The sequence below is a fragment of the Puntigrus tetrazona genome, unplaced genomic scaffold, assembly GCF_018831695.1.
Source record: "Puntigrus tetrazona isolate hp1 unplaced genomic scaffold, ASM1883169v1 S000000746, whole genome shotgun sequence".
Lineage (NCBI taxonomy): Eukaryota > Metazoa > Chordata > Actinopteri > Cypriniformes > Cyprinidae > Puntigrus > Puntigrus tetrazona.
In genome coordinates, this window is record NW_025048355.1 from 310,900 (window position 1) to 333,660 (window position 22,761).

At 36.5% G+C, this 22,761-nt stretch overlaps 1 protein-coding gene across 1 annotated transcript in view; it reads right to left on the minus strand.

Moving 5' to 3' along the window:
* Positions 1-22,109, minus strand: part of col11a2 (collagen, type XI, alpha 2) — a 37,315-nt gene extending 15,206 nt beyond the window's left edge. Inside the window, 21 exon segments of the mRNA XM_043233135.1 lie at positions 24-77; positions 206-250; positions 428-481; positions 624-677; positions 783-836; positions 1,020-1,073; positions 1,212-1,265; positions 1,368-1,424; positions 1,660-1,746; positions 1,960-2,034; positions 2,846-2,908; positions 3,136-3,177; positions 3,362-3,415; positions 5,044-5,265; positions 6,559-6,687; positions 7,912-8,631; positions 12,791-12,913; positions 13,855-14,017; positions 14,242-14,452; positions 15,394-15,555; positions 21,756-22,109. Of these exon segments, the coding sequence (XP_043089070.1) occupies positions 24-77; positions 206-250; positions 428-481; positions 624-677; positions 783-836; positions 1,020-1,073; positions 1,212-1,265; positions 1,368-1,424; positions 1,660-1,746; positions 1,960-2,034; positions 2,846-2,908; positions 3,136-3,177; positions 3,362-3,415; positions 5,044-5,265; positions 6,559-6,687; positions 7,912-8,631; positions 12,791-12,913; positions 13,855-14,017; positions 14,242-14,452; positions 15,394-15,555; positions 21,756-21,837 (2,559 nt within the window). The 5' untranslated portion in view covers positions 21,838-22,109.
* Between the last annotated feature and the right edge of the window lie 652 nt (positions 22,110-22,761).

Genomic DNA, 22,761 nt, shown 5'->3' on the forward strand with positions numbered 1-22,761 from the left:
TTGAGCTTTCAATAAATACTCACAGGAGGTCCAGGAAGACCAGAAGGCCCTTTAGGCCCCAGCAAGCCACGGGGCCCCTATAGAACAAGATAGAGGTTCATCAAAGAACGTACAAAGAAATAACCTTACAGATTTTAAACTGGACTGCAAAATCAGTTTTGTAATGCAATAAAATCTCAAATGTGTGAGAAACATAAACACCCACCGGTTCGCCGGGAAGACCTCTAGGTCCAACGTCTCCATCATCTCCCTGATAATTATCAAGGTGGAAGAGGACAATTAGAAAAAGTTAACTTTTTTATGCTTCATAAAGAGGATGATAGAGATTCAAAGAAAAAACTATCAACAGAGATCACAAGGATGTTCAGGCAACATACATCATATCCATTAATGTTAATGTATTGTACTGTTCAGTACTAAATCCTACCCTTTCTCCGTCCTCGCCTGGGGGGCCTGGGGGTCCCATTCCTCCAGTTTGACCCTTAAAAATATCATTTTTATATTATTATGTAAGATATAATTATGTTCCGTTGTACACTTTGGAAGTTGCATTCGATTTTAGCCAAATTTGTAATTACATTGCCTTAAAAGTAGGGGCCTATGAACAAAATGTCAGCACTTACACGATAACCCTTGTCACCAGGCAAACCAGGAAGGCCATCGAAGCCACGATCGCCCTAATACAGAAAAACACACACATACATGACTCAAAAGTAATTTCTTTGAAGAAGATTCAGAGCTGGAGTCCCATAAAAACAAAATAATAATTTAGATGTCTAAACCTTAATTCCAGGTTCTCCTGGTATCCCCCTGGCTCCATCAGCACCCGCCCGACCCTGCAGCAAATATAACATTTTATGACAAAACAAAACATATAACATAACATTTCTTGAGGGCAATGCAGATGTGGTTGCTAAGGTGTTCAGTTTTTTCATGCTTTGAAGTTACTATGATTTTCTGGTCAAAGTAAACCTGTATGTGTTGTTTTTCATTAGTCATGAACAATGTAGTGGACTCACCCTGCGACCAGATTTACCAGGAGGTCCAGACAACCCGTGAGGACCCCTGGGGCCCTGCGAAAACACATGATAAATTAGAAGGCTCACAGATATTTGTACATTTTAAATGCAAGAGCATGAATGGCTCAATGTCCTGCTGACGTTATTGAGGCAAGTTATAATGACACAAAAAAAACTAATCTAGGAATTTACCTGAGGACCAGGGTCCCCGCTTTCTCCCTTTATGCCAGGACTTCCAGGTGTTCCCTATACAAGATCACAAGGCTGAAATGTCAGTGCTTGACAAACAATATGTAATACTGTAAGACAAGTCGGTTTTACTCATTTATCTGTGTTTAGTTCTTTTACCGTAGGTCCTGGACGGCCGGTGAAACCCATTGGCCCTGATGGGCCTTTCATTGCCAACTAGACAAAAGAAAATTAAGATGCATAAAGCTAGACCTCAATAAGGAAAAACTGTAATATATATATATATATATATATATATATATATATATATATATATATATATATATATATATATATATATATATATATATATATATATATATATATATATATATATATATATATATATATATATATATATATATATATATATATATATAAAATGCTATATGACAGCTACTCTGCTACTAACCCGAGCCTGAGACAAGATGGCTTGAGCTTGTGCCTCCTGTGCCGAGGCAATAGGTCCTTTTTCACCAGCACTCTGTCCAAAACGGAACTGCAAGAACCAGAAAAGAGTTTTGCAAATTAAGGATTTGAAATTATCTATTTTAAGTATCTTGGATATGGGAACTCAGGGAATGAAGTCACATATAAATTATTTAGTATAATAGTGACATCTAGTGGTGACTTGACTTTATGAATGATGAGAAAGAAAGAAAGAAAGAAAGAAAGAAAGAAAGAAAGAAAGAAAGAAAGAACACAGACTCACAGGAAGCATGACAGAGGTTCCAGGAGGTCCTGGGACACCATCTGCTCCAGGTAGACCAGCTTTACCAGGAGGACCCTATAGAGACAACCAACTTTCAATTAAACTTATAAACACTCTAAACCTAACACATTAAGTATATTTTCATATGTATTTTAACAAGCATATATTTTGTATATGTGACCATGCACCATGTACCATGTGACCATGTACCAGCGCGATTTATTCAAAATTGAGAATTATACACTGTGTGAAAGCTGAACTAATAAGATTTCTTTTGATGACAATATTTGGCAGAGATAAAACCTGAGGGTACAAAAAACCTAAATACTGAGAAAATCACCTTTAAAGTTGTCCAAATTAAGTTCTTAGCCATGCATATGACTAATCACATGTTAAGTTTTAATATATTTATGGTACTAAATTTATAAAATATCTGAACGTGATCTTTACTTAATATCCTAATGATTTTTAAAATAAAAAATTCATAAAATAAAAATTGATATAATGTATTTCTAGCTATTACTACAAATACACCCCAGCGACTTAAGACCAGGGTCACATATGTTGTTTTAGAGTTACATATAAAATAAAATACATATTTCTGACATATTGTTGTTTGCTACATATAATACCATATACAATATCATCTCTACTCAAGACAGCAACGTTATTATTCAGCTCAAGTCAGTTCAATGTTGGTTTAATTCAGTTCAATAAGTGTTGATCTTGCAAAACGTAACTAATTCAGTTTTGCTCTTATCTATTAACATCAGTGTTAATTGTATTTTAGACTCCAACTAAGCAAGGCAAGGAAGCCATTATGTAACAGAAATAGAGAAATAAACAGTCTCATCTAAAGCATAAACACAAAAAACTGTTCTCTCACCCTCTCACCAGGATCACCAACAGAACCAGGGGGTCCCTGGGAGCCAGCGGAGCCAGGGAGACCCTACACAGGCAGAAATATTGCATAATGAAGAGTGTATCATCTAAACAAATCACAACTGTGAAACTAAAATTGTGTCATAACATACACTATGTAGTGGAAAAATACATACAATGCTTAATATGGCATTTGTATGAAAGTAAGTTCCGCTTTTCAGTTAGAAGAGCCAAATGTAATTTTTGGGAGGACTGGGAATGCTAACTGTTCATAAACATATAAATTGCACATACTGCTGGTCCTTCTGGTCCAGGTGGTCCTTCAATCAACATGCCCTATGAAAACAACAAAACCAATGAATTAAACATAGAAATATTACATTAAGAACACACTAATACATAAAATACATCACAATACTATTCTGCAGCACCCTCTGCTGGCCTGGATGTCTTAACAGCCATGCTTATTTCCAGTGGTCATAATGGAGTAATGTTTTGATTATAGAAGTATGACTCTTACAGGTTCAAGGACAGCAGGCTCTCCCTTCTCTCCCTTCAGGGCTCGCACGGAGGCCTGAGGAAAACAGATATGTAACCCAAAACAGAGCCCAGTCAATATACAAACAAATGAAACCATTAGTCCAAGATGTTCAGGTACCCACCTACATTTTACATTGCAACCCATTTTTGTTGTTCATAAACTACTAAAACTTATGATTTACCTCGACTGACTAATTATTTTTCAAGGAGGTTAAGTAGATACTTAGCTGTCCAAACAGGCATAAAATGTCACTTATCTGCTGTTGTGAGGCCATCCATCTAATTGTAAGTGAGCACTATACATCTTAATTCCTGTATATGCAGGTCTACAGCATGTTAATACATACTGTACAGATCTGGAGCTGAAGATGAAACACTGTTGTAACCCTCCGAGAAGATATTGCTGTTCTATGCTGATCAAGATTAGGACTGCTCTCAGATCAGCATAAGAGCAGAGTCAACCAATACCGATGGTGCTACTGAACCAAGCACTCTATGCGGACTTGCAGAGGAATCCTGTGCAGGAGAAGTAGTGTTTAAGTCTTGCAATAAACAAGGTTTGCTGACATGGGAACCATTTCCTGTTGATGGCACAGATTGCTAAATCATTACTCTGAGCTAACTTGATTTAACCATGAGTAAACACTGAATGCAAATTAGTTGACTATGAAGATCTCTTCCAAAACCTAGTGAGCAGCCTTACTGTTAACTCCCTACCAATGTTGTTACTGCTTAATAGATGACAAACAAAAATTGTTGTTATTTGATTTGGACCCTGGACATGACACACAGGGATAAAATAAAAAGGTATCATGGCTGCAAATTAAAAATGCATTAATTGCTAACCAGTTTGTTTTCTTGTTTTAGTTAAATCAGGGCCACTTTGTATTACTTTGTACCCCCATTTTACTTTAAATAATAAATTGTGGCCATGAGGGACTAAATTAAAAAATCTATAGAATGTATTCTTTGTGATTTGTAAAAAAAATATTTTAAAAAATATGAAAGGTAAAAGTAATCAGAAATGCTTCTCTTAAGTACTAAACCGGCTAAAACAAAAAAAAAAACTAAATACAAACAAACTAAATTATAAATTAAAGCAAAATATAATATAAAATTACTAAAACTCAACTTCAACTGAAAATATAAAAATAAAAGCCAGTTCAAAATACTGTAATTGAATATCTTTTTTTTACAACAAGAGTTCGGCTAGTCAAACAATGTGATCCTTTAATAATCATACCAATTCATAACTCATACATATAGTCTATATTAGTTAGATTACTAAATTATATATTTAATAAATATAAATTAACTAAGAATAAAGATATCAAAATTGCCCAATATTTCATTAAATATAAATAAAATTATAATCAATACCTCTATTTTTGTCATCTTGGATAAATTCTAGATTATCATTTGTAGTAAAAGACATATGGGATGCTGTCTTCAAACAAGGTATTTGCATTTTCATTGTATTTGCATTGTACTTTGTAACTTAAATTTCGGTCTAGGTAGGTTTTGGAACAGAGCTCAAGTCTCAAGCTGCTCTTGAAAACTCCCTGCTTGATTCCTCTGCAAGATTTAAAGCCACTGCAAATTCAATTTAAGCTTTTCTCAAAGCTTTAAAGTGAATTTGCCGGAAAGCTCAAGGTAACTTACGCCTCCCTCATCTGTCACAGCGGACAGGGCAGGACCAAAGGTGTCTTCCGTCTTGCTTTCGATGATTGGCTCATTGTAGTCCCTGTAGGAATAGTCATACTCCTTTGCTCCAAAGTCGCTCGTAATGTACTCCTCGGTGAAAGGCTCGTCTGGCGTCTGAGACACCCCTTCACCACCTGTCTTGGTCGCATCCATTTCCTCAGTGCCAACAGTCTCGTCAACCTGGGCCATACCATTGGGAGCAGAGGTAGGGATGGAGCGGGTGGAAGATTATATGGTGTGATGGGGTGGAAATGAATAGAAAATAGGAAAATAGATGGGAAAGTGGAAATTAGAAGGCGAAGAGGCAGAAAAAACTGAAAAATAGATCTTACCTGATGTAAAACAGATATGAGAGAGGGGCAAACATCCACACACAGGCACATACATGCTACACAGCCTTCTTTATGTCTAATTTTTACACATTGAATCAGTAGTCTTATTTACCGCTTTATCATTTAATCTAAATGCCTGTTCACACCAAGAACAATAACTATAAAGAAAACTGTAGCATTAATCATATTAGCATCCACACCAATAGATGATAATGTTCCATTTATTAAATGCTCAAGTCTTTAAAAGTTTTATAGAATAATTATTCCAAATTTATAGTAATAGTTACCATCCTTGATGTGACCGATCTTTAAAAAAGGCACTTGTCCATTTCTTCTCCGCCACCAGGGCATTGGCTTAGCAAAATGTGTGACCATAACTATGAGCGTTGTGCCTCAAGATAAATTTAAATCCTTTTTATGCTGCATTTTCCAAATATTGTTAATGAATCAGTTAATTAGTTTAAAAATGAGACCACAGAATCACTCAGGTCTATGGCAACACACTTACTCTGAGGCAAAAACTGAAGCGCTACTTCTAGTCTCTTACCATTTTATTGTTGACTCTTTCATTCATATTTTCTCGCCGTGTCCATTTCCAAACTAATCCTAAACATCTATTCTTAAATACAAACCTGACCATAAAGTGGCAACTAAAAACATGTCGTAATTAGGTTTATCCATTCTTAACCCACTTACTTAGTTGCTCAAAGTAAAAATGTAGGATATCAGTTTCTTAAATCTTACATATTGGCAGTGTTTGCGTCCCAAAAAAAATCTCAAAAGAAGCTGTCCAGCAATGAATGCATGGTATTCATTCCATAATTGTACCATTTCTTTTGTGATATCTGTTTCTCAAGATTTCTTTTCTTATGTCAAGACGGTGTCATGTCCTGTTTTGACATAGGAACAAGGAGAAAATCTTGAGGCAATTTTAGAATCACAAAAGAATATCTGGTAAAAATGGATGCTATGCATTCATTTTGCAGTTAGGTACAGCACTTATCATGGCACAGGTGGCTGCAGGATGGTTAATTGTTAAGGTAAATTGTACACAGGCTGGTCTCACCTCCATATTGATTTAGAGTAATTGAGAGACTGTTTTTAGCTCCACGTCTCTCAGATATCTATGGGTGTGGGTTACCTGGTTAATGGTTTCTTCATATCCAGTCAGATCACTCTCTGGCTGCGGGCTCGCCTCTTCTTCTATTGTGTAATAATAATCGCTCTCTGTGGGGGTGTGGTCAGCCTCTGAGTAAGAAGGATCTATGTCCTGATTGGAGGAGGCCGAGAGGTGGGAGGGGTTGGGGGAGGAGGTAAGCAGATTTGAAGGAGAGAGATTGATTAGTATGAAACAAGCTCAGCTCTGATGAACTTGTAGAAAGAAAAGATCGATGTGTTTTTGCCAACAGACACGCAAAAACACTATTGATCTCATGTCATAGCAAAATCAGAACAGGAAACATTTGCAGCTGGAATCAAAAATCTTGTAATAAGCCTTTGCATTGTGAAAGACATATTAATTGGCAAGATTTGGTGACCCAGATTTTCCTTTCAACCTGACTTGGTTTAATTAGCCACTTTGCCATGTAAAGAATAAAATATAGTCAAAACCTGACTTTAAAGTTGTTGATGTTGATGTCAATGGTCTCAGACCATTGAAACGCAACTGACAGCATTAATAAAACACTTCTGGACATTTGTCTACAATTTCAGGTCTTCAACAAAGATAGAAAGGGTTGATAATCATAGAGTGCAGCGTCACAGAGTCGCTGTTTTAAACAGTGTACTTTCTGTGAAACTGCTTTGTTCGCATACTACTGACAGGACAGCATTTCACAAACAACACAAAAAACAGAAACAGACTGAAGTCGTGAAGTGAGATGAAGAAAGAGACTCGTTGTGTCATGTGTAACATTGAGCTCTACCTAAACCGCAACTTCTGATGTTTCTTAACTGAAAACATGCTCTAATCGACATTACCTGGTGATCTACTTTCTAAAAACGAAATGGTTAGAGAGTGTAGATTTGGAGTGAAACGAAGACAGACAAATAGCCATGCAGTGATGACACAGTCTATACCGCTTATCATATCCTTCTAATGATCTCTCAGATCATTTGATATATGAAAGGGTGGAGGAGATCCAGAGGGTCTGTATGTCTCCAACCTCACAGCTGGTTAATGTCATGATACCTTTATGGTTTTACACACTGACTGAAAAGTAAAAGAGAACCAAATATGTTATAAATGTGCTTTAAATTTGTTTTTTTCTGTCTTTTGTCAGCATCTGATCCTGTTCTGAATGACATTAATACTGAAAACGTATGTAAAATCCGAAAGGCAAAATGACAAGTCCTTATTCACAAAGCACACCAGAGTATGTGTTGCATCTAAAATTTGCAGAGCAACACTGTCTTTGAGATACTTTATGAACGCAGGACTGGTGAGGTTGGAAATACAACTCTGGAAAGCCAACGCGGGCTCTTGATTTTGTACCTGTTGATAACCATTGGTGACTTTCTTCTTGGGTATTTCTGGAGAAGACATGGTCGTGCCGCTCACAGCAGCCTTGTCGAAGGGTGGGAAATTTTTGGACGCTGATTTGACGTTATTGCCATTCAAGACCTTTGTCTTTGAAGGGAGAGGCAAAGGTGCAGGGGTGGGTTTGAAAACAACAGGTTTGGTCGCTTTTGGCTTTGCGGGTGGTGCATTGGCTTTTGTTTTGTCTTTGGCTGGTTGTGGCTTGGTCTCTGCTTTCTTCGCAGTTGTCTTTGCTACTGTTACTTTGGTCGCTGCTGTCTTTTCGGTCTTCGCTGTTTTCGCACCATTAGCTTTAGCTTCTCCATTTGCTTTTTTCTCCACAGTTGCCTTCCCATTGCCATTGTTATTGGCTTTGCCATTGCTGCCAGCCTTAGCCTTACCATTAGCATCTTTCCCATTCCCATTCCCATTGCTTTTGCCATTGCTATTACCATTTACTTTAGCTTGACCGTTATTTTTTCCATTGTCGTTTGCCTTCTTTTTGTTTTCAATCTTTGGGGCCGGTGTTGCTTTTGGTTTGGATGCTATTTTAGATGCTAAAGTAGGTTTTATCTTCGAGATCAAGATTTGCGCAGCAGTAGGTTTGGCCTTTGGCTTGGTTTTAGTTGGTTTTGCTGGAGCAGCTTTGGCTGGGGCAGTTTTTGACTTATCAGCTTTGCCGTTGTTCTTTCCCTCCTTTTTGATTAATATTGTTTTTATTTAAAAGCGCAAGTGTCAGGTCAGCGTTGATGAAAAGAGAGTGAATGAGAGAGAGAGACAGAGAGTGAAAGACATCAGGGATGGGTGGGATTGAAAGCAGTGGGGATGGACAGAAAGAGAGAGAGAGACAACACAATGAATTTAAGATCGCTGGCGCTTGAATGACTGACTGAGATTTCAATGGCATTACTGGATACAGTATGAAGCTAAGTCAGATTTAGATATTTATAGTAGGTTCATGAACTTCAATCATACAAACAATTTGATACCGTTTTCTCCAATAATGCCAATCTCCACATTAAAAAAGCAGCCTGTTGTGCGCATGGGGATATAACGCTGTGAGGCACTGGGGAAAAGTTTGCTCAAATAGCATCTGCTGATAAAACTGATGCATGGCTGGTACAATGTGCTGCCCAACTGCACAGAAAGAGAGGGATATTAAAGGAAACGAGATAGAGAGATAGTCGTAACGCACCATTCAAAATCCCATTAAAATGACATTGCTAGCAAATGATTAAAAAAAATAGTGATTCAAATATTATACACCAATGAATGTGAAAGGAATGAATGGCGTAGACTACCCAGATTCAAATGACAAGCAAAAGCACAAACAGCAGAAAATAAAACAGGCACATTAAATGAAGACTAATCCTCAAGCTGACACATATGCTGAGCTAGTATAGTTCTGCTCACATTATAACACAAAATAGCTTTTTAAAGAGCTCAGTGAGCACGCAAAATGAAGACATGACTGTCCACAGGGCCAGAAAAACAGCACTACAAATAAGTACAATCTTGGCCAAAGTGAGAGTAAACCTATAAAGTGAAGAGATGGATGTGAACAAACACATAGACACAGACGCTCGTTGTACATGATAAAAGATGAGAGTGACACAAGACACAAGCGAACTCACAAGTTTTGTTACTCACACAACAGGTGAAATGTGAAAACATGCAAATACACATACAAATAAAACCAGGTTTAGGAATAGTAATGCCATGCAATTGAGAAGAATGAAAAGTGCTTTCCTTAAAAAAAAACAAAAGCAAAAAAATTACCAGAGCTATTATGTATATTATATAATCAAATCAAAAATGTGCAATGGCCCTGTTTATATGCACATTAAAATTCTAAATGGTCAAAATGTTTTTGGTTAAATTTGGTTCAAATTAAGTAACCAGAAAATTGACTTAAGCCATAAAAAATAAATAAAATATGTACAAGTTAATGTAAACACAATATTTAAATATAAATAAAAAATTATTTAAACATGTAAACATAAACCTATATATTTCTTATGAATTACTAAATATAATTGAGATAATTGTATATGTTTACATAGAATATATAATGTATTCAGTATATAATATATATGCTTGGATCTATAGACACTACCTTCACAAATCAATATTTATGTCTCTTTTTCTAGAGCTGTTGGTTTAACATAGTGGGGCCATGATCTGTGATATAGTGCGTGTGTGTGTATGTGTGTGTTTGTTTGTGTGTGTGTGTGCGTGTGTGTATTGAACCTCCAGTGCCCCTTAAATATCCACATACACACAATCATGAACTGACCAACACAAACATTCTGACACTATACAGGTACACATATACGACAAAGGACAACATGTACATGACACAAGCAACATCAGTATTATAGTGAGACAGGTGATGGACGAGGTGAAACGAGGTAGCGAACGGAAAGAGGTGGGACATCCCATGACAATGTGACACAAGAGTGAACAGAAAAGAGAGGATGATAAACTGAAAGAGATTAAACTCTCTGCGACCAATTGGTTTTTGTAACATGTCTACATTTGAAGAAACTTAAAATTTAAACTTGAAACCACAGAAATGCCATAGAAATTTTTGCATACTGACTTCAGACTGGTATTCTTCATTCCTTTTATTTGCATACTATATTGTGATTTGTTTATGTTCTGATGTCTGATGATATTTTTCTTCTATTTATTCAATTATTTAATTAATAACCAATGCCTATAGTCAGTTTACAATGCAAACTATGTATTTTTTTAAGAATCAATATTTTATCTTGGTTACTGCTATGTTTTTTTTAACATAAACCTCATCAGATTTTATCAGATTTTCTGGGATGTTTAGAAAATAGGGCTGCACGATCTGTTATTAATTTTATTAATTTCAATCATCACATTTGTCATTGAATGATGTTTATACATATATTTTGGATAAAAACAAACAGCTAAAAACAAAACATCGCTTTAGGACTGGTTTCTTCTGTAGATAAAAAAGTAAAAATATGCATGCTATTATAATGTTATATTAAAACTAAAATTATAATCAATGCAAAGACCCTTAAGATAGCATAGAAAGAAAAGAATATATCTTAAGCACACAGAATAACAAAAGAGGATTTTGAAGGATTATTTTCCGCTTTGAACTATTATGTAACTGTTGAATTCATAATTTTAATTGCGATTGAAACTTCAGTTTATTGTGCAGCCCTACTAAAAAACAAGACAAAAAATTATTACATGTATTTAAATAGTTAACGTAATTTTTTTCTGCCTTGCAGGCACTGTTTCTCCTCTCTTTTCTGATTCACTCCACTTTCACTCTCCCTCTTTACCTCTTTGGTGGGGTCCACGGCTGGGACGGATTGGGAGGGAGGGACACTCGTAGTTCCTTCATAATAATAGGGGTATTCATAATCATCCCGCTCTTCATCAAAGTACTGAGAGACATGGGGGGAGAGAGAGGAGCAGTGAAGCCAGAGGAATGCAGGGAAGGAGAGAGAGAGGCCCAGTGAGTGACAGTCAGAAAATGTAGCAAATGACAAGAGGGAAAAAAGAGGACTTTGAGAAGGGAAAACGAACGAGAGGATGACAAGGAGAGAGGAGAGAAACGTGAAGGATGAGTAAAGTGAGATGTAGGAACTAGAAACAAGGGCAAGATGAAAGCATGATGGTTTTATCATTTGTTCATCAGACTCATGGCTTTGAGTGACACTCAGAGGTTACTGCATTACTGCAGAACACACTGAAAACCTCAATGAACAAGAAAACAAATGCATTCATCTGAAAAGCTGACACAAGGGTATATTGTGAGCGGTAAGAAAAATAAAGCTATTATATGCAGTTTCAGCATTTAGACTCAATCAGACATTTTCATCCTAAATTCAGAGTGTATGTGCTGTGCTTGAAGCTATAAGATGATAGATAAAAGACCATTGCTCAGTATATTTAATTATTCTTTCTGATTGAATAACTGTATCAAATATAACTATTTATTAAACAATGGAGTGTCAGTTATCACATTTCTCTCTCATGGTTATTGTATTTAAATAAAGCTATAATTAAAAATAAATCTTTCATTATTTGAAATAAGCCAAATGTTGACTGGAATAATATAAAATATAAATTATTTTTTACTTCGACAACATTTACATTTTAATTTAGCTGAACTTTATGTATTAAAACTAAAGTTCAATTTAATAAGACTACAAAGAAAGATATAGATAAAAAAATAACTAACTCAAAATAACAATAGAAGCTACATTTGTATCTTACTGATACTAAAACATGTTACTTCTTCATTAAATACATCATAGAGCACCTTTTTTAACCACGGTGCCTATGAAGCTGTAATAAACTCATGGTTGCCAGTTTGATCTAAACTTTGGAGCCCTCTTTGTAAGAGATAAATCTCAAGAAAGCCACATGCACTGATGAGAAACTGAGACTGCATTAGGACAGAGCAGCTTTGATGATGTGGAAGAGCTGTGGATGTATGAATGTGTTCAGGGGAGTGCTGTGTGTATCTGTGTCTGACTATTAAACTGTAGGTTGTGGGTGATTTTCATGAATGTTCAGCTGGCATTCTAATGTGAGATGCATCTGTGAGTAACATTTACGATATCTGGCTTGACCCATATTTATCCAAGCATTTAGCGCAAGTCCAATCCAAGTCAAATACAGATGCAGCTTGGCATGATTAATGATTGAATCAAGGCAGATTTTACAGTACATATTTGGATCAGTCACTGTTTTTGCATAAGCATACATTGATGCATTGATACACTGATGCATTAAACTCCATTTTGATATCTCACATCAGGACACTTGGCCCATTGTAAAAGTATGCTGTGGTACTCACGTAGGTGTTAGGGTCCTGGGACTGGACTTTGGGCAGAGGGGAGTCACAGGCGGGACTGTAATGATCACAGAAGTCATAAGCGGCCTGAGGATTGTTTGCAATCAGCAGCTGCTGGATTTCACCCTGAAGAGAAGAGAAGAAAAAAAGATGTCACTTTAACAACCAGATGTGCATAAAGTATCAAGTTTGTTACCAGGGGTAATCAAAGTAAGGTAATGTGGGAAACTAAGGCATTTAGTATTTTATTTTTTATTTGTATATTTTTATTATGGGAAGAGCATTAAGTAAGGTGCAAATAGTAAGGTCTCATATTATTTTCTGATTACACTATATAGGAGCTATTGAAAGTCTAAATAAAATTTTGTAATGTGACATGTTTTAGAGTAGAGAATATTCCACAAAAACCGTAAGACTATCCATAAACAATTGACTAGATAGTATGTCTAGCATACTTGCATACTTAGCATACTTGCTAGGAGTATGCTGTAAAAATGATTTCACAGTTTAGTTGCTTCAAAAAGTTGACAGCGTGCAGTTTATGTTTTTTTTTTTTTTTACATAACATGTTATGTTTTCACAGTCTCAACCAACTAGTATGTAAGTTGACTTTACAAGAGTATTTGGCCCATCAGTATAAAAACATGCTGAACAATGTCACATTCTCAGCAACATTTGTGGGAGATTTCAGAAGTCAGAAAGAACTTTAACATGTAGACAAATGCATGAAAATGCAGACAGTAGACGTTTAAAAAAATACTTATTGATTTACTTAAAAGTTTGTAAAAAAAAATGTGTATTATTAGTAATCAAGATCAGTTTTGTTTTGATTTTATGTTGACAATTCTTGTTATTTAATTTTAACTCATTATGTTCTAAACCTGTATGAATTTATTTCTTCTGCTGAACACAAAAAAGATACTTTGAAGAGTATGGCGAACCAAACAGTTGCCGGTCCGCATAGACATCCATAATATGGAAAACATCATATGGGGTCAATGGGGACCAAAAACTACCCAGATTCTAAAAAAAATGATGGCAGAAATTTTGTACAAGGTATACCAGACCTGGAAGACCTCTTCATCCAGGAGACGGGCTCCAAAGACAGTGATGCCCTTGGTGTCCAGGACTGGATTATTGCTACGCGGCAAAGTTTTTGTAATTCGATTCTTGCAGTCAAGGATCAGAGTGATGTTCTTCTTCTGCACAGAAATGGCAATGCGGTGCCACCTATAGGACGAGAGGAGATATTGAATGTTTGATGTGCGTGACCTGGGTGGATAGTCAAAGAATTCCTGTATACAGTTTGTGTAGCCCCTGCATACAACATCTCTAAAAAACAGTTACACATCACATTGCTTAGAAACTAACAGCAAAAGGTGTGTAATACAAGCAAATATAAGATATATGAAACTGGATGGTATGATGGGGCTCAGCAGGCACTGGTTACTGACTTGCCGTCAGCCAGGTTGACCCCTTTGAACAGCGGGTAGTCCTCTGGGGCGGGTTTACGATTCTGGTCCTCATACAGGAAGATGGGCGAGCGTCCCAACTCCAGACCGAGCTGCTGAACACCCTGCTCATTATAGATGGACAGCAGGAAGGCCTGAAGACCAGCCTTGGCCTTTACCAGGGTCATGATGGAGAAGTTCTCCGGGAAACGTCCTACAAGAATATAATTCAAAATTGGAAATATGAAGATTTGAGCTAAATAAAGTAGGTTACTTCAAGCACAGACACATTTTCAGTCTTGGAGAAACCTATGATTCATGACTCAACTTGCAGAAATTGCACATAATTCACTGACGCTAACATTCAAATTTAGTTTTAACTATGCAACCATCTCATTAGCTACTTAAAAGCTCTCATCCTGCTTTTGGGAAGTAATTGCATGTTAGGGACCCAAATGATTTTCACTCAGACCTAGTAATCTTTCTAAGCACATTAAAACATCATTCAAAAAAACAACAACAAAAAGAAAAACCTTGAAACCAGTATGAGAAGGAATCCATATATACATATATCCCGAATAATCACTTCCAAAATATTTTTTGTGTACATTTATTATGCATATATACATACAAACACATGCATGTGTTTATTTAAAAAACATTTAATTTTATTTTATATATTAAAAGTATTTATATATAATAAAAATATAATAATATAAATAATGTATATAGATATAGACATCTAGATATTTCCAGTATATACTGTGTGTGTATTTATATGTACATACTAACTGAAGTATATAATTCATATAATGCATTTTCTCTATAACCAAATGTAAAATTCCTAATCATATATACAAACATCTGCAAAAGTATGCTGCCTTCAGTTTTTTTTTACACGTCTCAGCACTTTTCCTTTCTAGCCTTTCAATTATGAACCTATCTTTTGCACAAATCATACCCTTGTCCTTTTGAATTCATTCATATTCCAGACACATACTAACATTCCATAAGTGGCTTTCAAATACTTATAACTAAGATCCCACTGCTGTTTTTATAGATACAATTATGTGTCTGTGAACACAACAGAATGTTTTCAGATCTGGTTTATGCGAATAACGGTTATTAAAAATGTTAGATAGTAAAACAACTTACCTGAGAATAGTTGTTTGGTGGGGGCAGAGATCTGGGCTTTTTTAGTGATACGGTATGCATGGTCAGGAGAGCCGGAACGGTGAGAGGTGCAGAAACCCGGGACCTTCTGCACACCTTCAGGGAGGGAAGGCAACTGCAGCACCCACAAAACATCTATCGGATCTGTAAAAGCAAAAGAGTTTGGTCACTGTTAGAATAATAAAGTGCATTATTTCAGCATTAATTACATCTATAATATATGATAATGCATACACATTAAGAGCTTCTATTGATTTATTTCCAAAGAGAGCACACAGCTTTGTTAGTATATGAGCCTTGCAAAATGAAATGATTTTCAGACAAGATAATACATACACACTTGTTTTTGCACACACCATTTTACACAGTTCAAAAAGTGAGTTCAAACAGATGTTGAATCATTCACCAGGCCCCACACACAGACAGGTTTTAAATTTTTATGTCTATTTCCATCTTCCTATTGCTCTTGGCAGCTATGGTGCTCTTCATGGGATTCATGAGAATCCTGATGCCATCTGCTCAAACCCACAATCTGTACTACATTATTAACTGTCTTAAACTATGTTAAAGTCTCTAAGAAGTCTTAATGTATTTGCAATACCTATTTGAGGTTAAGCGTGTTTGGCTCTGTCTCCATACAATCTAGGGCTTGACAAATCTTATATTTCCTTTCAATTTAGCACTGGCACTTTCCTCTGAGGCTCTGCCAGTATTTTTGGTCCCTATAACCACATTGACCAAAATATGGTCTGTGTAGTTACCACAATAGGTAGTTAAGTCATTTTGCATTTAGCATCTAGCATATTCATATTACAGACCAAAAATAAGGAATTCTACTTATGTAAACTAATTAGGATGCGAGTGCAAAGCCATACAAAAAAAAAAACCACAGATGTTCACTATATTCAAGACAATACTGTAATGAAACAAGCTGAAAGAGTTTCAAGAGTGCAGGAATACCCTAAAATAGGCTTCTAGCTAAAATGCAATGCTTCCTTGATTCTCAAAAGGTGAACCTATTTAGATTCTGGGAGAAAGAGATGAACAAGAAAAAGAAAGCCACTGGTCACTGTATCGGTTTCCAGAAGAGACAACCTGCACAATGTATGGCACTGTTTGAGACCTAAACCAAAGCACTATATATGTCCGCTGGGCCTTCTCAGATCAACTGGATAAAATAAGGAGGGAGAAACCCAAAAAGCATTTCTCAAATAGAGCAAAACTGAGAATAAGGGCAAGCAGTGCACAAATAAAATAAGACACTGTAGGTAAAAGATAACAAAAAAAACCCTGTATATCATTTAAATAAATAAAAAAATTTAACAGTTTTGATAATATAATTTAGAAATACTGATTGAAAATGTATTATTATTATTATATGGAAATTAATGAATTACGTTATTAATATATAAATCAATCTATTAAAAGAATGAGCCTTTCACCAAAAAATATCCAAATAAAAAAATATGCACTTTCTATTAATAATTCTGCCTGACTAGGTGAAATGATCACACAAATCATTTTTGAATAGCTCAAAATGAGCTGATTAATCAACCTAAATTGGTCTATCACTTCTGCTAAGCCATGCATGTATTACAAAAGACAGTATTGCCACCACAAAACATCAGCTTTCAACAGACACACAAAGAGCTTAGTAAATGTTTTTGAATGGCAAACATGTCCTTGAATATCTGAAACCTAGAGTCACTGGATGCTCTCATAATGCATTCACACAAACAAACAATGTGTGCTCAAACAGTGGGCAAACACAGGAGCAGACAATGATCCTCAAAGAACAAGACCAAGAACCAACATTCCCAACAGTGAGTCATTAGCAGTCAAGGTGACCCCAACATTTCTAAACAAACATCCACCACCAGGAGATTGGTTACTCTGTCTTCACTTTCTTTGACCTTTGCTGTTCTAGTGTCTTCTTGTGAGCTTCAAATAATTGTGCTAAATACCAGCGGGACGTACCACCTGACACCTTGACCTTTTCAACTCTCACCTTTTTTCCTCACAAAGACGTCCTTTCTTTTGAGGATAGACAGATTAGAGGATGAAGAGGTGGATTTTTCAACATTTCTGAACAAATGAGGAGGAAACAGCTGCAAATGTACCAACAACAAATGTGACAGCAAACCGCAAACAGATGCAACTTCAAAAGATGCACAAGACACAAAGATAAATCCATCAAGCTGTCTGCATCCGTCTCTCCTGTCTCATTCTCTCTTCCAGCCAACCGCAGTAGTTAGGCGTGCATGTACAGGCCTGTCTAGAGGTTATAATTTAAATCATAGCTCTCTATATTTATGATTTATTTATAATACGCAGACAGCTATGCCATCGTACCAACTCCTGGCTTAATATGGGGTTGCAAAGACATATATATCAAACGAGTAGGTATTTCATGTTCACAGATTGCCAAGTGTGTTAGTGCGGTTGATGTTTTTTTGATCTTGATGAAAGGTTTAAAAATTAAAAAAGCCAAAGGCTGACACAAGCACATCAGCCTGACTAGTGATGCTTTCCAGGAAGGGAATAAAGGTTTGTCTCAACAAATTTAGTACTTTTGAGATTTTTAAAACAAACAATCAGTGAATGTGTCCATTCAGTTCAAGTGCAGAAAGCTATTCAATTCAACTTAAAAAAAAAAGCATTCAGAAATATGTACAAATGATTATTTGCTGTTACTTGCTTAATATTATTCTCTTTCCCTAGAATGCCTCTTGAAAGTCAGCAAAGAATTGCTGTAGAAGATATACTGCCTTACAAAAAGTTGTAAATGTATTATTATACATTATAAATATATATATATATATATATATATATATATATATATATATATATATATATATATATATATATATACTGTGCCAGCATGTTCTGGGTCTAGATGGCTCAGTAGTGAGTCAGTGTGTGGTGTACAGTGTGCCTTGGCTTGTCATTGCCAGGATGGATAGACTGACCACACGGCCACTATATTAAACATCATGTAAACTAAAAAAGATTGAGCGTTTATACAGACTCCCCACAGCTACTGCATACACCCATCACTGTAAACCAAAGTATACACTACTCACCAAAAAATGAATATTCTTTACTATTAATAGCAATAGCTTGATCGCCTTAATAACCTGTTGTCATGTTGAGCGTAGAAGTGTGAGAACAGACAACTTTCATCAGCTTTGAAAGCTACAAGAACAAGACACGCACATAAGTTTCAATTCTCTGAGACATGTTAATAAAACATAAGCCAGACTTAAAGACAAGGGTGCTTATTATGTGCTCAGTGAATCCTTCAGATGTGGTGCTATTGAACTGAAAAGCTTGAGCATGTTTTGGGCCCTCTTGTGGCGAGATGTCTGCATTCCCAAAAAACTATTTTAAACTATCCTTGGAATACAGATATTTTGTGAGATGTAAAACCTGCTGCAACAATCCTGGTAAAGCCATTTCCATTGCATGTTTCCAGTTTTTTTCCAGAATAATCAGCCCGACATTGCAATGAAAGTTAAAACACGCAGATACAGTGATCTATTTAGGGTATTAATGGCTCAAACATTACACTCTTAAAAATAAGGGTTCAATATTAGCATCATTGCTTATGAAGAGGCCTTAACATCAATGGAAATGTTTCATTCCACAAAAGGTTCTTTAACAGGCTATTTAGATTTTTTTTTTCACTCTTTGGAAAACTAAAATGGATGCTCTATGTCTCTGGTGTGAAAACGGCCTTCTGGAACCTTTATACTAAACAATGTATGGCAACTTTCTATGTTTTTTTAGGTTTAAAAACCACACTTTCCAAAAAGATTATGTGGACTGAGCCTTGAAGACATGATGAATAGCTATCTCATCTAAGACCTCAAAGCTGTGCTTCTTCAACCAGAGGAACTGTATTATTGTCAACAGAGCCATTTGTGGAAGTGTGAGGCTTCTGGAATCCTGTTGCGGTCAGACTGTGAAAAGGTTCCTACAGCTGAAGTTGAATCACTAGGGTGAGTTTTGCTTGCTAGTTAGAAGAAGAATAATAAAGAAATGGTTGCCAAAAAAGACTGATCACTTAGAAAACTATAGCTCAACTCACTACAACAATTTACTTGAGGTATCATCCATGTACTAATGATAGTTGCCATGTACGCACAATTATAATAGTCATGCTATGCTATGCATGCACAAATTCAAAAACTCTCTGGCCCTCATATTCTCAATGCACTTCAGGACAAGAGCAAGTTAGTGATAAGATTGGCAATGTAGGTAACACACAATGACATTCAAAAAAATGTCAGGAATGACGGACACACCCATAAGGACAGTCTTTTCTCACGTGCTACGAATATACACACGAATATTCTGGGCATTTCCTTCACACACAGTGGCTCCATTCATCTCTCATTCGCTGCATTGGGTAGAGGGTGTTTTGGTTAACAGAAGTGAGACAGACTGCTCTTTGAGAGCGCTGACTTTCAAATGAGGTTGAAGGAACATCCATGTTAAATAAATAATCCCCACCTAAAAAACGGTGCACTCTCAAAAGTCCGTTGGCTGTCCCGAAGTTAACAATATGGAACAACGATGACCGCTTAAAGGTAACTTGAAAATATAAATGAACTTTTCATTTAAGGAATCCTAAATAGTGGATTTTTTGTAGTTCAGTTTCGAGCAACATAGTCTGTGTTATTAAAAATCATAGATGCTTTTGAACCAGCAACAGAAGGCTGGGGAATATTCCCAGTGCAACATTCACTGGCCTAAAACTGGCATACTGTGGAAAAATCTCAAGGTGTAATAGACTTGTGCGTTTACACAAATATCACTGAGCTCACACACGGAGACACTAACTCATTCACAGCATCTCTGTGAACCAATGAGCAGCATAATAACCTACTCATGCGAGGCACAAATATTCAGACTTCCTCCAAGCACACAAGGGAAGGAACAGGGAGAAAAAAGAGCGATCAAATAAGAAATCTGGGATTACATCCATACCTTAGGCGTTAGACGCTCGCCATAAACTAAAAGATCATCTTGTAGTTCCCTTTTTTATTTAACCAGAAGCTTTAAATATCAAATCTGTTGTTAAAATGTACTATATCTACTTAACTTACTGTAAAACAATCGTTCTATGGAGAAGCAGCAGAACCTGGAGCGCCACTCAGCGACTAGTGGTGAACGCTGGAAGCGCAGCCGAAGATTTACGTATCAAATAATAATGTGCAGAAACGAAGGTCTAGTCGGTTGGTGTACGTAAAATAAAATAATGATTTTATATGGTGCTTCTTATATTAAATATGAATTCGTTTTAATAACAAAACATAAACTCCAAAACGTTCATAACATTACGAGTTCCTAGCACCCGTATTAATAAAAAATAACAGTTCATAGCAGGTAACAATTGTAATAAATAAATAAATAAATAAATAAATAAATAAAGTCTAGTCAGCCAAAAATAAACTCGCAAGTGAAGGTTTTGGGACATTCCGAAGTGAGTTATATAGCTATATAGAGATTTCATAGATGATAAAAAATTGATTTTAGAAATAATTTTTAGGGGAAAGTGTAGAGCTAACGACGCACCGGAGGCGCAGTCCTTATTAGTGTTTCTAGGGGCAACGGTTATAAGGGTATTCAAAAATATTTCCTCGCTAAATTCCGAGACTGACCAATCAAAATCAAGCATTCCAGAGCACCATTTTTTTTAATAAAAATAAAAAATAAAATAAAATAAAAAACAACAAAATGTCAAATCTGAAACAAAATGTTAAAATAAAAATAAACGATATAATTTGTATATATGATACGATTAATGTTCGTTTTTTGCACAACAAATACCATCTCAAGACGCTGTGCGCTGAAATGAAGATCAAACCATGATGAGAAACCCTGTCAGAGAAAGCACCGTCCTATCCTATGCCACCGTCTGGGATGCCACATAATGTGTGCCAACGCGGCCTGGAGCTCAACTCATGGGCCTATATTTGTTTTGTGCATATTTCAGTTCTTGAAAAATTGAAAAAAAAGTTGAAAAAGCGGTGTCAACTTAAGTGACTCTGACAATTTTTTTTAGTCTGTTTATGTGAGCTCACCAAGTGATCCAACAGGATGAATCAGAATTAAAAGAAGAAATCAATGCACTGAAGTCATTTTAAATGAACATACGTTAGCAAAAATGTTCAAGCATCTTTTTGGAAACGCTTAATCGACTGCGTAATCTCTTGGATACCTGGCGCGCGTAAAGCGCATTAAAAACCCAATGTTGTATTGAGACAAAATGTATGAATCACGTTACAGTTTCTTCTGTCAAATCCCACAAATACGGACAGAAAAAGCAAAATGCTCACCTGCTTGCGCCAGAGTAAGGCTCAGGAGGAGCAAGAACGAGGTCTCCATGCACCACGGCCTCCGCTTCTTCCGAATATCCATAGTTCCCAAGTTTTTTGACCGGTTTGGTTGGACTACAAGGCAGGACAGTTTCAAATTAGCCTTTTCGTTCTTTCGTCATCAACTTGGTGCGTCTTAAGAGACGTCTCGAAACGCACACCCACCTTGTTCTTCAATAAGTTATCTGTGTTATGTACAAAACTTAAATAGAAAGAAGGGAACGGGTAATAAATATGGAGTTTTGCAGCTTGAAACCCCTAATGCTAGAGCCCCATTGAGTCTGAGTGAACAGAAAAGCGGAGAGAGCAGAGAGAGCCTTCAAATCACTCTCTCTCAATCTCTCTCTTTCTCTCTCCCCCTTCTTACTTTCTCCCGCGAAATGCGAGGGAGCGCGCGTGTGTGTGTGTGTGTGTGTGTGTGTGTGTGTGTGTGGAGAGAGAGTAGGGAGGAAAAGAGAGGGAGGGAAATGCATGCATGCGGACTTCTGCGGCTTTCTACACGTTCGTTACGTATCGACAGACGTTGATTTGAAGAATTTATGAAAGGATCTATATGACCCAAAATATCTGTATTCATCAAGCGAGCTTTTGATGTCAACGTGCCAGTGATTGGCACTTAGATCAGTCAGTTTATTCCTCTCTATTTATTTCTGTTTCACAGCTGAACCATGTAGGACCGATGGGTCCGTAGGCACGAAGGATTTCAGCCGCCAATCAGATCCTTATCCGCTCGTGACGTCACACACCCTCTTCCTCCCTTTTCAAGGCTCGGTCCAACTCGGTTACTCAAATTAAAAGACCAGCAGGTACGGAACAAAATGAACGTTTAGCCCTGTCAGCAAAACTCCATTTGGGTTAGTCAGACACTATTATTGGAGAAATTATTATTGTATTCTAACTATTAATGTCTGTTAAGCTTGTCTCGCGCAACGTCTTTTGGCGCCTTTAGCATTTAGCTAAATATTCA